Source organism: Triturus cristatus, chromosome 7 (assembly GCF_964204655.1).
Source record: "Triturus cristatus chromosome 7, aTriCri1.1, whole genome shotgun sequence".
In the NCBI taxonomy this organism is placed as follows: domain Eukaryota; kingdom Metazoa; phylum Chordata; class Amphibia; order Caudata; family Salamandridae; genus Triturus; species Triturus cristatus.
Window position 1 is genome coordinate 1,580,881,557 of NC_140590.1, and position 13,991 is coordinate 1,580,895,547.

The 13,991-nt window shown below is 43.7% G+C and overlaps 1 protein-coding gene across 1 annotated transcript in view; it reads right to left on the reverse strand.

Moving 5' to 3' along the window:
* The window catches only part of PREX1 (phosphatidylinositol-3,4,5-trisphosphate dependent Rac exchange factor 1), an 824,667-nt gene that overhangs the window by 83,934 nt on the left and 726,742 nt on the right, over nucleotides 1–13,991 (reverse strand). The window contains exons 28-29 of the mRNA XM_085619426.1: nucleotides 10,416–10,504; nucleotides 5,879–5,961 (exon numbers count right to left, since the gene is read on the reverse strand). Of these exons, the coding sequence (XP_085475552.1) occupies nucleotides 5,879–5,961; nucleotides 10,416–10,504 (172 nt within the window). The remainder of the gene's footprint in view (nucleotides 1–5,878; nucleotides 5,962–10,415; nucleotides 10,505–13,991) is intronic.

Genomic DNA, 13,991 nt, shown 5'->3' on the forward strand with positions numbered 1-13,991 from the left:
TTTATCCCACTATTTATACCAAAACATTTTTCAAATCGGGCATAGAAATCACTAGTGTCTTCATCTTGTTTCTGTTTACAGGCTGAGATTGCACCCCAATCTTCCTTTTTCGTAGCTAATAAACGTGGCAGTACCTGTACTAGCAAACCTGGTAGTGCTTTAACTTTATCCCCAAGCCCTGAACCTGCAGTTCGACCTCTTTCTTCGGTTTCTAATGCTGTCCAGTCTATTTTTTGGTCCCCCACTTCCCACTCTTTTTCCTTAAGTTTTTCATAAATGCCAGCAGGCATTAGCACCTTTAATATCGTCATAATGTCAGGATAGGTATACTCTCCCATCAGTAAAATGTCTTTAATTTCTCGGTGGAAACCCGCTGGGTCCTTGTCGTGACTGGGTACCACCTTTTTCATTTCCAACAATTCCATTTTAGATATGGGTGTATATACAAATACACGGTGAAACTGATTATCCTCGCCTTTTATTGGGTGCACTTCTCGTAAAGGATTCTGTCTATCCATGTAATACGGCGTTCTTTCCTTGTGAGGCAGCGAGAAAGGATCTGGGCTTACAAAAAGAATGTACTGCTTTCTGGATACGAGTATTTCTTTGATTAACTTATTACCTGAACCTTTCCATCTATTCGTGAGTAATTCAGTTAATATGTCAGGTAAAGGACCAGGATCGGAATGTTGGTTCTTATATAATATAAGAAGTTGCTGAATCATGTAAATTCCAGCTAAACGCTGTTCATCTGGACTGAGGTTCAAAAACGTGTGTGCTACTGTGTCATCACCATATTTTCCGGGACTATCAATCCAATGAACGGCGGACCTAGCTAATTCTTGCTCATCCATAGAATCGAGGAGGTGGTAACCCCTTCGTTCTCGGAGTATTTTGTCAGCAGCTTGAAACGAATGTTCGGGAGACTTCAGATTTATGATAGGTGTCGGATAAGTTCTGTTATTATCTGGACATATCGAATGAATCGGATCAGTAAAACATCTAGTATTATTGCAGGACCTTCCTCTACCTACATAGGCTATGGTATCTGACTGTCTTACGGGATCCCCTGATTCGGGCACTTCGTTTTGTTCAAACTCGTCTGTCTCCAATCTCTCTTCATGTATACGTTCTATTTCTTTCCTTATTTTTCGACACATGGCTACTATACTTCCTTGTTTATCATGTCTTCCGTCTGATATATTCTGACTCCATCTCGTAAGAGTTTGCATTATTTCCGGGTCCACCCCCGGTCGGTCTTGATTTCTGATCACACAATTTACGAGAAAACGTAGCAATTCCCCCTGTATCTCCACTTTCTGATATTCCATAGCTCTGTTAATGCATTCAGGATCTCTCCCTGTTTGGACAAAATGATATATGTTATCCAGGTGCATAGCCATTCCTGGTAGCTTCCCTAAAAACCCTGCAGCTCTTCTGATACGTAATGATGCCATGACCATTTCATCCTCTTTGCCGGGCACCGGGTCATATCTACAATCTACTAAAAGGTCCTTAAGCATGCGAGTATTTATAAGTTTGGGCGTACGTGTATGTACTGGTTCTTGAAAAGTAAGTTTACTTATTCGGGGTGGCGTAGAATAAATGCTAGTAGCACCTCCGGTAGCCCCATCTGGGGTGAAAGGATTCGTTGAACGTGCTACAGCAACTACAGGTGTGGACACAACTGTAGAATCGGCTGCGGAGACAGATGCGGAAACAGATGTGCTTGCCGAAGCTTGTGTCGGAGTTTGTTGTTGCACAGAGACAGATACCTGATCTTGACGTTGAGCCCCCCCAGCAGACGGTCTATGTGGTGCGGGGTTAGCATACTCGGGAGCTGCGTCATCTAAATACGAGGAAAGAAAAACATCTTCTGCGGTTCTGGGATGTCCTTTAGGATGTACTTTTATTGGAAACAATGGTATCTCCGTAGTAGCCTTAGGTAATCCTTCGGCCAGAAGGGGATACATACCTTTCATAAGGGCATTTCTTTGCCTATCGGCTTGCTCTGCTTTTACTCGTGTACCCTCTTCAATCAATAAACTTTCTCGGATTTTATTTGCACTTTCTTTACTTCTCTCTTCCTGTCTTAGCGCTTTCTCGGTACGTCTATGCGATTCTTTACGCCATAACTCAACAGCGTCTTTCTGTGACTGTCTAGCTTTCCTCTTCCACAACTCTTCTTCTACTTTCATAATACATTCTGCATCCCAGGTCCCAGCTACGGGCCATCTCTGACTTTCTGGTAATTCTTTGGTGTAGTCCACCCATAAATCAAGAAATAATATGGCATCTAAGCCATGTTTGTGATACATGAAGTGCCCTGGAGTGTCCCTAGGAGGAATAGGAACTGCTTCTTCAAGTACCCCTTTTCTCGTAGTGATCTGTCTTAACTTCGAAAAGAGCGGCATATTGACAACTGATCTGATACTTGAACTTGAACACACTTAGTACAAAAAATACAACAATGAACAATCATTCATACCACAATATGCAAGACGTTTAACACTTTAAACATTAAACATTAAACTTTTTTTTTTAACCTTTAAAATAACCAACAATGATGATCGTCTGCATAACTAATCACCAAGCAGAATTCTTGACAATAACTAGATACTTCGGAATACTTGATATACTGCTAAACAGTACAGATACACTGCTAAAACAGTGCAGACCGGATTTGTGTACCCAAATCCGTCTTGACCGGCACAACCTAAGTGCACGTCAGAACGCCTCCCCAGCAATGGTACTCACCGGGTAGCTCGGAACGGAAGGCCTCGAAATGGGACTGGACTGGACTCGACACTGCGGACATCGAACTCTCTGGACGTCGGGACTTCGAAATCTGGTGGGCCTCTGTATACCTCGGATCTTGCTCTCTCTCTGCTAGGCTCTGGTCGGGATACTTCGCACTTCTCACCGCCTCGTCTGGGTTGATCGCAGCCTCAGTCGCCCCTGCTTGACCGGAGGGAGCTACAGGAAATCCTGCTGGTACGCGTTATGGTCCGTCCAGCTGTGGCAGGAGACCGGGCCTGCAACGCACCACCGGCGCGTGAGATGAGAAAGTGTCCCTATTCGGGCGCCAATCATGTGGTAAATATTTTATTACCGGGACTGAATTTAATACGGAATCTAAATAAAACAGCTCAGTGAAATAAGAGGCAGAATCCGTGGTATAAGAGGTTTCTGAATGGGCTTTATTCAAAATGGCCGACTCGAGTCGCGGCCTTCATGTTCCGTCACCACGGGGGTTCAGGAAGTGAAGTACAACATTTTATTGACAGTCAATCGTTTTTATAGAATGTACATTACAATGAAACAAATGCAGAAGGCGTAACAATTGATAAGAAAAGTGACAATTTACATGCGTAACCAAAAATGGGCGTAATGAGGAGTAAAAAGAAACATAATTGGTTATGAGGTCATATGATGTCATATATAGGTGGATCTATAAGATAATACTTGGCATAGATGCGCGCGCAGCTGCATGACGTGTGATTGACGTACAGCTAGGGGGGTGACGGGGACTTGACATTTAGCTCTACATGTGGAGACAAGAAGTCTGGGGGGGGTCACGTCAACCTAGTCCCAAATCATATCTAATATCCGATGTTTAAAGAACTATGTTATCCACAAAAGAAGGACTCTCGGACAGAATCTATTCTATACTGACTGTGCGTGCGTGTACAAGCGTCTAAGTGTCTACACTAAATGCGAGGGGGTAGGAATATTCCATGGTAACAGGGCTATGAATTACTTGCATTAAGACAGAGAAGCCGGGCCTTTTGCTCGGTAGCTGGAAGAATGTTTACTTAAACTACTAGACAGGAATGCATCGGCTAAGGAGTGAAGCAGATAATTCGAAGGTGAAATACAGTTCTTGGCAGAGAATAGGCTGATGTCAGGCTTCGTGAGCCGCGCAGAGAATGAGACAAAGTTCATGGTCACAGATGCAGGCTCAGACTGGAGTTTTCAGAGGCAGAAGGCAAGAAGAGTTTGATGACAGAATCAGGGCCTACTTGCCTGGACTGTAAAATGGCATAAGTGAACCATATAAAGCCGGTGGCCTTTCATACTTAGGAATGGAATATCCGGCCTATTCATGGCGGATCTGACAGAGGACATGTTGACGGTGGACGCACATGTGTTTGCGTCTCCATAACTGGAACTGGAGGGAACATACATGTACTTGTGATTCATACATGAAACCGTTGGGGTCCAAGATAGGGGACATAACTGATCAGAAAAATCCATATTTCCACACTGGTCTGGAAACCACACCGCACTTGGCCCGGGTTGTCCCCTCCGTGGGAATCCCCTCCCCTGCCTGCGCGACGGAGAGACCCCGCCGAGGGATCCTGTCCGTGTCCCCCCTCCTGTGTTACTGAGCGCGGTGCTCTGTGAACTGCACCGGAGCATAGGGACTCGCTCCTCAAGTCCCGTAATCTTCCCCGCTGGAAGCCGTTCAAAGTACTGACTGACATTACTCTCGTGTGGCGCTTCACGCCACCGACTCTGCTTCCTCAGCCGGAGAGACCGGGACGGCGAGTAACCCCACGTGTTATATGCACTGCTCGAAAGAAATTACATGCCAAGGAATGCGAGTAGCGCACTGTGTTATATGCTCTGCTCGAAAGTAACTATATGCCAAGGAATGCGAGTAGCGCATGGTGTTATATGCTCTGCTCGAAAGTAATTACATGCCAAGGAATGCGAGTAGCGCACTGTGTTACATGTTCTGCTCGAAAGTAATTACATGCCAAGGAATGAGAGTAGCGCATGGTGTTATATGCTCTACTCGAAAGTAGTCACATGCCCAGGAATGCGAGTAGCGCACTGTGTTATATGCTCTGCTCAAAGGTAATGACATGCGACTGATTACGAGTCACGCGATGTATTAAATGTTCTACGCAAACGTATCCACATGCAACTGATTGCGCGTAGCGCTATGTTTATATGCCTTGCTTCACAGTACTAGGGGCCCTTGATCACGAGGAGCGCTCAGTTCTACACGCGCCATGTTAGTGAACCCAATGTGTCCCCTTTCAAGTATTACGCTTAGTTAGACGGCCGGTTCAGGGAAAGACTTTACGTAAGCGCGCACGGCGCTAGAACAAGGTTAGGCACTGCATAGATATCACCCAGAGTGTCGAATGTAATGTCACAATGGTATTATGATTCATGTATTACCTTGTTATTTCCTGAACTGCATCTGACCAGCTATACTTGGATAAACTTGAAGTATTTGCATAATTTAAACGGTGTGGCGTCCCTTATTGTGTGTGACTCCAGTCCATGAGAAGCGTGTGGTGTATGGTTGCTTAACACATAGCCCTCTGGTTGCCCGACCGGCTCGCGCCACGCTACCGCCTATAGGGCCTGGTGACCCCAGGTTCCTACAACTGACATCAGAGAGGAGCAGCTTCTTTCTACGGATTTACAGTCAACAAAATGAAACAAAAAGCAATTTTCTGAAATCCAATACAAGACATTAGAAATAAGAACCACTAATAAAGTTGTGAGTTTTGAGAAAAAGAGTCTTGAGTAAAGTTTATATTTCTTTCATTTAATTATGCTTTGAAGATTAGCATTGGGTTGTACAAATTTAACACTGAAAAGTCCCACATGGAAAGTAGCAGGACTTTGTCGAAGAGAAATAAATAGAAATCAACATCACCCTCTTGGCATTTTTGACACTCCTTTTCCAAATAAAGGATAAGAAAATATGCTCCTATATCAGTCGCATAGGCCAGTTTAGCTTTAAGGGGAAATTATGTGTACTAGCATAAACAACAAACCACACACCCAGCATCTACAACCTGACAAACAGCACTTGTTTCCATCTTTTGCAAGTAACCAAATATGAAAAAAGTACCTGATTAAAAAGGTGCTCGAGACACCCATGCAGTTTGTCCTGTTTATCGGAAGGAATTCTCATGTCACAGGGAAGCTCATCCCCTAAAACCAAAAGACAAAGATTTATGATTCTAACTTGAATTTTCTGAGGTGCACAATGGCGATAGAGAGAACTTAGTGATCATATTAACCTCTTCAGCGCTGCGCGGATTCCCGCGCGGTGCTGAAAGATCTGAGCGCGGGCGGGGCCATGACGGAACGGTTCCGTCATAAGCACAGCCCAACCGACGTGCATGACGGAACCGTTCCGTCATCGGCGTCGAAGAGGTTAAGAGATCATTGTGACAAATTTAATAGTCCTGGTTTAGGTGTCTTTGGTGCCTATGGTAGCAGTGCAACACCAATGCACAGCCAATAAGAGGTTCCATCCATGTTGTATGAATGGCAAGATTTAAGACCGTGCAAGTTGGATATGGATGAAAAAACAACACAGACAGCAAAGTGAAAACACTATTTCTGTAAAAAAAACATTTAGATATTGCATATATTTAACACTTTATGACGTCATACTTTGTAGTTCAACATGTTTGGGCCTCTGGATTATAGTACTTTGTAACAACTTTTAGCTTTAGGAACCGTTTGCCTTTTAGACTAATCCCAGTCTCAAAGAAAAGAGGAAATGTCTCAAGATTGAATGTCACAACCCTGTCCAATATTTTGCTAGCAAGCACTCTATTTGCACCTCCTACTTCAAGAGGCAGCAGATAGCTTGTTTCACCCAACGTAACTTAGACATACTTAAGTCATAGACTCGTATCTAAAATTAGGTTGTGCTGGAACTGGTTTGTAATGCTTGAACTGCAGATGGTGAAGAACCTGCATCAGTGGGAACTTATTACAATGAAGAACATACAGGGGGAGCCCCAGATGCCGCTCAGCTTTAGGTAAGTTAGGCAAGGAACAATCCTAGTTTGAGTTAGGCCTGGGCGCGAAATTCTGCTTCGCTCGCAGAGTTTTTCCCACTCCGCGCTCTGCGTAGAGCGTGGCGTTCAGAAATACTCTGCATTGCGGAGCGGAGTTGTTCCTCTTCCGTGGCTCCCCAACGGTAAGTTGGCTCCCGTGAGCAAGAAAACTCTTACTCCAGACCACCTCCCGGAGAGATTTCACTAAGCGGGCGGTCGCAGCTGGCCGCTACCGTTCACGATGAGAAACCTCCCGCTTGAATTAAGGAATCCGCCGCTCGAGTAGAACATCTACTCGAGTAGCAGAAAGAAGCAGCGACCTCTTGTGCTGCGCGTGGTGTCATTCGTGCTGAATTTACAGTACAGGAGAAACAGCTGGCGCTAAAAATCAGCGCAACATATCTTACTTTGCTGCTTGTGGAACTCTGTTAAGCGCGGCGGAGTGTTTTGGTTACTTGAACTCCGCTCGGCCTAGTTTGAATCACAGTGTGCCAACAGGCAAGGGTTCCTACAGCACTGGAATTAGAGGAGAACAATCATGTGATAATTAGGATGTTTGCAACTGTGTATTCAAACACCCATCCCAAAATAGTTTGGCAAAAGTAGGGGTCTAGCTGGGAATTGTGGTTCATGCTGATTTTTCTCTCTTTACTATGTATGCTTCTAAGAAAGCTCAAGAAAATAACTGAAAAATGCTACTTCAAGTCTCATCCTCTTAGTTAAGATGTATGGATTTAGACAGTTGAACCTTGTGAAAGGCTAGCACTTTAACAACTTTAAAATCATGGTTAAGCCAACTGTTTGATTGTCTCTCACGCTCTAGGCTTACCAGTGGCGATGCAACTGCGGTACACTACAAGAGTATTAAGTTCAAAATATTGTATGCAAATTATATTTAATTAAAATATGAATTATTATTATAATACACAAATAGCAAACTTTTTGAGTTTGATATTCCAGGATAAAACGGCAACAGCACTTTTAAGTAAATGCATTGGAGACCTCATAACATCACCGAGAAAATTAAAAGGGATCTAACAGAAACCGACAATCAGAAGGTAACAAAGCTATGGGAAATCTCATTGGCATCTGGGAAAAAATCCTGACTAAGCACAGGTTGGACAGTCTTCCACAACCTAGGGATCACACCCAGTAACAGTTCCCTCTTATCTATAACTGGTTTCTAACATTTCAGTGAAGTCTGTGGCCCCCTTGTCACTTGATCAGAGATGCGTCTAATTGCATGCGAGTGATTAGATGTTAACTGGTTAGCAATCCCTATGCAGAATTTGCAGCATCTTTTCCAAGTTGCCCTCAAAATTGAAGATGCACTCCACAGCTGATGAGATATATATATATATATATGTCCAGGAAGCTGCTTCCAGGATCTCCGCCCGTAGTCCGGTGGCGCGTAGATGCCGGCTGAGCCAAAACCGGCGATTAATTTCCTACACAAGTCTAAATAATAACGCGCTCCCAGAGATATCGGAGAAAGTGTAGCGTTTAATACTCTACGCTACACTTTCTCAGATATCTCTGAGAGTGCGTTTTTATTTGCAATCGTGTAGGAGATATATATATATATATATATTTATATATATATATATATATATATATATATCTCAAACTTCATTATAGTGAAATAGATGTATAGATTTTCACTCGCCTTTAAGCAAATTAACCCAAACTAAAATACTGGCCTTCGCACTTACACTATATATAGCCCTCAACATAACCCTAACACACACCCACATCCTAAACCTTTTGGAAACCCTTTTGACTTTTTTAGACATAGGTGTGATAGAAATAATAAGAACATATTTTAAGTGCTATTTTTTATTATAATCGCAGCCTAGGATTACTCTTTATTAAGGTTTCTCCATTACCATCTAGTTATGTAGAAATTCTTTACAGAATATGCTACATTTGTGACAATGGGAGAAGATGGCCATTACAGCTACACATTTGTGGAGAGCAGGTCCTATTTTTCATCCATCATCAGACTCTGGCCCAGATTAAGAGACAAAGGCAGCAAAGTGAGAAACCAGGAGACGGAGAAAGGTAGAAAAACATGTAAGGGGAGAAAAGAAGATTAAAAAAGAACCTGCAAGAGTGAGGTAAAGAATCAAGGAGGGCAGTGTGGAGGAGGAGGAGGAAAGCGGCATGATGTCGAATCGAAGCTTCACAGCCTAGGTTTTCCACATTCCAAGAATTAGGCGGCACATGTGGCAGATCCTTTGAAAAACTTTGGCCTCTCCACTTATTTATTTTATAAATCAAGCACTACTCCCCACTGGTATGAAAGAAAGGGGCAACTAATGGGTGAGAAAACCAGGCAATAGGTGGGTCCATGCTGCATAAGTGGATGGCACTTCCTCCCACCTCTGCGGTTCTGCTTCTGGTCCTGTTGTTGGTTACACACAGTTCATACAAGTTTACAACAGACAAAGGGAAGCTGTAACAGTACTGACTGCTTCAGTTCACTGGTGCAGTCTCTTTTACTCTTCCACCGTTTGATGCTGCAGTATTTAGCAGGGGCGGCTACTCCTTGAGCAGAGGAGCGTCGCACCACAAGCCCCAGAGCTGAAAAATAAAATGGTAATAAAGCTTATTTATTACCATTTTATTTTTCAGCAACCCGTTCTGAACTAAGTGTCAGGACAAGGCGGAACCAGTGCTGCCGAGTGGCAGCAGCAGCAATCCTTTCCGAACTAAGTGTCAGGACGGGGCAGGGCCAGTGCTGCCGAGTGGCAGCAACCGTGAGCTGTGCGCTTTAAAATGAGCATGTCTCTCTGGCCGGCGCTCTTGGGATGGCCAGCCAGACATGCGCATTTTAAAGTTCTCTAACCTAGCTGGGTTAGAGAAAGCGCAGGCCTCCAGGGCTCTTAGGAGTGCTCTGAGAGCCTGCTCTATCCAATCTTAGTGCTGCTCTCATGCTGTGAGAGCAGCACCAGGATTGGCTAGTGCAGTTTCCTGCGTACAGAGTTTCCTGAAGACACTAGAGAGAGAAGGAGGTCGTGCTGTGAAGGTAAGACAATGTATTTTTTTTACCCCCCCCCCCCCAACCCCGCCTCAGCGCCCTCGGTACAAGCTGGCCGCCACTGGCATTTAATCACTTTGGGGTGGCAGCACAATTTTTTTTATGTGATGGCAGCAGGCTGCTACCTATTTTGTATCAGGACAAGATTAATAGCAATGATCAAACGTTGAACTAGAGAGATTTGTCAGGTGTGAAACTTTATAAAATAATCAGTTCGGTTAAATATTTACTGCCAGGGATCAAAATATTCTTGTTCAATTTAATGTATGCTAAAACATTTTTTTTTCTTTTCACAATTCATAATAGATTAGTTCACAAGAAATGGATTACTTGTGTGTGTAGTTTTATACAGTAAAGTTTACAGGCAACCTGCATTCTTTTTACAGTGGTAAATGTGTTGCTACAGCAAAACAGTAAGTACCATTATATAAAATGGCAGTTTCCTATCATATTTCAAGTAAGAACACTAATCAGACTAAAGTGAACTGATAAACCTCAATATCTAGTCACACTTGGGCTAGTAAAAGACTGATCGCCAAACGGAAGTTGCTCACCTGACCCCATTTCATCACTTCCGAGGTACGAGCTGTTACTGCGTACGCTTGTGTACGATAGCACGGAGTCACGGTTACTGTTGCCATCACTGCGGAAGTAAAGTATAGTATGCACATTAGAGCTCATATACCATCTGATATTTCTATATGCAAGAGTCAGCATTTAATTGTGTATTCTTGACCTTGGAAACTCTTATACTACACACATATGCACCTCCAACTGTATGGTTTCAGGATTTACATAGGAATACAGCTAGGTAAACAATATGATGAACATGCATAACACGAGTGGGGAAATAATTTAATGGATAACTAACACGTGCTCTTCTGTGACTGCACAGACAACTACTGAATTGGCCTTTTTGTTTGACACTAGAATGGACACTTTGGAGGGAGCGGCCATCTTGAATTTCAGAGACTATATTGGTAAAATGTACAGTTGCGCGTGCAATGGATGTGTGCATCAACTTTTTCATGCCTGAATCCCTTCTGTACTACACATTAGGGCATTCCCTTATTTGCCCATGGGTGCAGTCCCAAGAAAAGAAAGGAACGCCTTAGTCACAGAGCCATCACTGCAATACTTATAGGGTGCAGAGGCAACAAGCACTGGCAAAGCCAATTTGGCCTTGTCAATGTGAATGTTTTTTAGCCATGTTGTCTAGCAGCACATCTGCTGTTCAGCATAGCTAAATGTAACTGAGAGCCCAGAATCGCAGGATGTTGAGCCAAAGTAGGGGGTCTTGACCCTCCATGTTGAGTATTTTGTCCTGCCCCTCCCAACACAAAAAAAAGCTATGATGTGACCTTTCCGTTACTTTCAGGCATGCTGAACAGCATATGTGCTGCTAGACAATATCGCTAAAAGACATTCACATTGACAAGGCCAATAGTTTGGGTATTGCCAAGGTCTATTGGCTTTGCCAATGCCTATTGGCTTTGCCAATGCTTGTTCGGTCTTGACAGGGTCTTGCTGAACAAATTTGGAAGTGATAGTGAGAAACAGTTAAGGAGCTTTGAAGTGAAGCAAGGATGTGGCGTAATGGCCAGAGCTGCTGACAAGGGAACGGGGGAACCAGTTTCAAATCTCAGGGTGTCGGCTGAACAGTTTGTGATTCTGGGCAAATCACTTACACTTCCCCATGTACAACAATGAATATGTCATTGTGTAACGTAACTGGTGAGCACTTACCATCGGCTGGTGTTTGCAGTATGAGAAGATGAAGGACGGAACATGCTTCCCTACTTAACCTGTCCTGGGGGACAGGTCAAGCAGGGAAGCATGAGAAGGATCAGAAATAAAAATAGATGTGTCATTGTGGTATGGAACTGGTGAGCAGTTAAAGAGCTCCAATACCATTGGCTCGTGCTTGTGCTATTGCAAGACGGAGGACGGAGCGAGTGCTCCAATACCATTGGATCATTAAAAAAAATAAACAAGTGCTGTTCATGTTTTAACAACTTTTAAAGAAATGCATTAGTTTATGCACATGCATTATAGTGGTATGTTTGTATGTGTAAAAGGAAGACTATGGCAAGACGGTGGGCGGAACAAGCACTCTAATCCCATCGGATCGTTAAAAAAAATAAAAAATCAACAGCGACCAGGGAGGTAGTGGAGGGACGGGTCAAGCAGGGAAGCAGGAGGGGATGGGGAGATGGGCAAGCAATAACGGAAGAGGGCGGGAGGAAGGAGTAAAACAAAATACCTTAATTAAAGCAGGATTAGCGACAAAATGAATGTGTCATTGTGGAATGTAACTGGTGAACACTTACAGTGCTCCTAAACCACTGGGTCATGTTCGCGCTATGGCAAGACGGAGCGAGCGCTCCAATACCATCGGATCATGCAACCAAAAATAAATTTAAAAAAAGAGCTGTTCATGTTTTACCAACTTTTTAAGAAATGCATTAGGTTATGTACACACGTTTTAGTGATATGTGTGTGTACATGTACAAGATGGGCCTGAAAACACAAATACTATGGAGTTCTTGAAACCAATCTGCAAACCGGGAGTAGTGTAAGGAGACATTTACTTAGTCCATGTGCTATTGGAGGGCCAAACCCAAGAAGAGGGCATGACACCCGCATGCCATGATGAATGGCATCAAAGAAAATGAGAGCGACGCTGAAGTTTACCAATGGTAGGCAATGGGCAGCCTGTAAGCCCACAAATAGAACACAACGCATCTCTTCAAGACAGCGCATGTGCAGTCTAACCGAGCAGCGCATGTGCTGTCTAGCCGAGACCTAAAAACAATAGAATTCACACAGGTGAAATCTACTGGCTTTGCCAATGCTTGTTGTGTTTAGAAAAGGGGAGATTAAGTGATTTATCCATGATCACAAAATGTAGAACTGTGGTCAAGGCTAGGGAGAGGATATGGTGTACTTTCAGGAGAGGATATGGCGTAAATGCCAGAGCTGCCAATTATGAAGCTGGGAAACCAGGTTCACGTTTCAGTGTCGGCTTAACATCCTTGATTCTGTGCAAATCACTTAATCTCCCCATGCCTACAAAAACGAATGTGTCCTTGTGTAAAGTAACTGATGCTAATGTGAAGTGCTCCAATACCTTCGGGTGGTGTTTGGCGCTATATTAAACTGTACAAAAAAATAATAATTAACTGGTGCTTATGTAAAGTGCTCCAATGCCTCCAAGTGTTGTTGGTGCTACATAAAACTGCACAAAAAAATGTGAAAAACAGTCAGTGGTGGAGGGGATCTGTGCCACAGAGTTCAATGGGGACAAGCAGCAATAGGCGGGAGGTGGACCAGCAACCAACAGCAAATGCGGGCAGCCACTAGGAGATTAAGCGATTTGTCTGTAATCACAAGATGTGGAACTGAGGCCGTGGCTAGGGAGACAATGTGGCGTTATCTTGGAAGAGGATGTGGCATAAGGGCTAGATCTGCAGACTATGGAGCTGGGACAACGGGTTTGAGTTTTAGCCTCAGCTTAACATCCTTGATTCTGGGCAAATCACTTAATCTCCCCATGCCTACAAAAATAAATGTGTCCTTGTGTAAAGTAACTGGTACTTATGTAAAGCGCTCCAATACCTTAGGGTGTTGTTGGCGCTACATAAAACTGAACAAAAAAACAGATATGAAAAGCAAAGTCGGGGGAGGAGGGGCTCTGGAGGACGAGGGGATCTGTGCAACGGAGTTCAGTGTGGGCAAGCAGCGATGGACGAGAGATGGACGGGCAACCAACAGCAAATGTGGGCTGCCCCGAGGAGATTAAGTGATTTGCCTAAGTTTACGATGTCCTGGTGAAAAGTAACTGGTGTTAATGCAAAGCGCTCCAACACCTTCGGGTGGTGTTGCCACTATACAAGACTGTACAAAAAATAAAAAGTAATGTGCTAATGTGACGCACTAGACTACCTTCGGGTGGTGTTGGCACTATATAAAACAGCACAAAAAAGTAACTGGTGCTAATGTGAAGCACTCCACTACCTTCGAGTGGTGTTGGTACTATATTAAACTGCACAAAAACCCCAGAAAGAATCAGAGTGTTAGGCTGGTTTACAGTAGTGATCATGAGGAAATACATCGCATCAGAAACCACA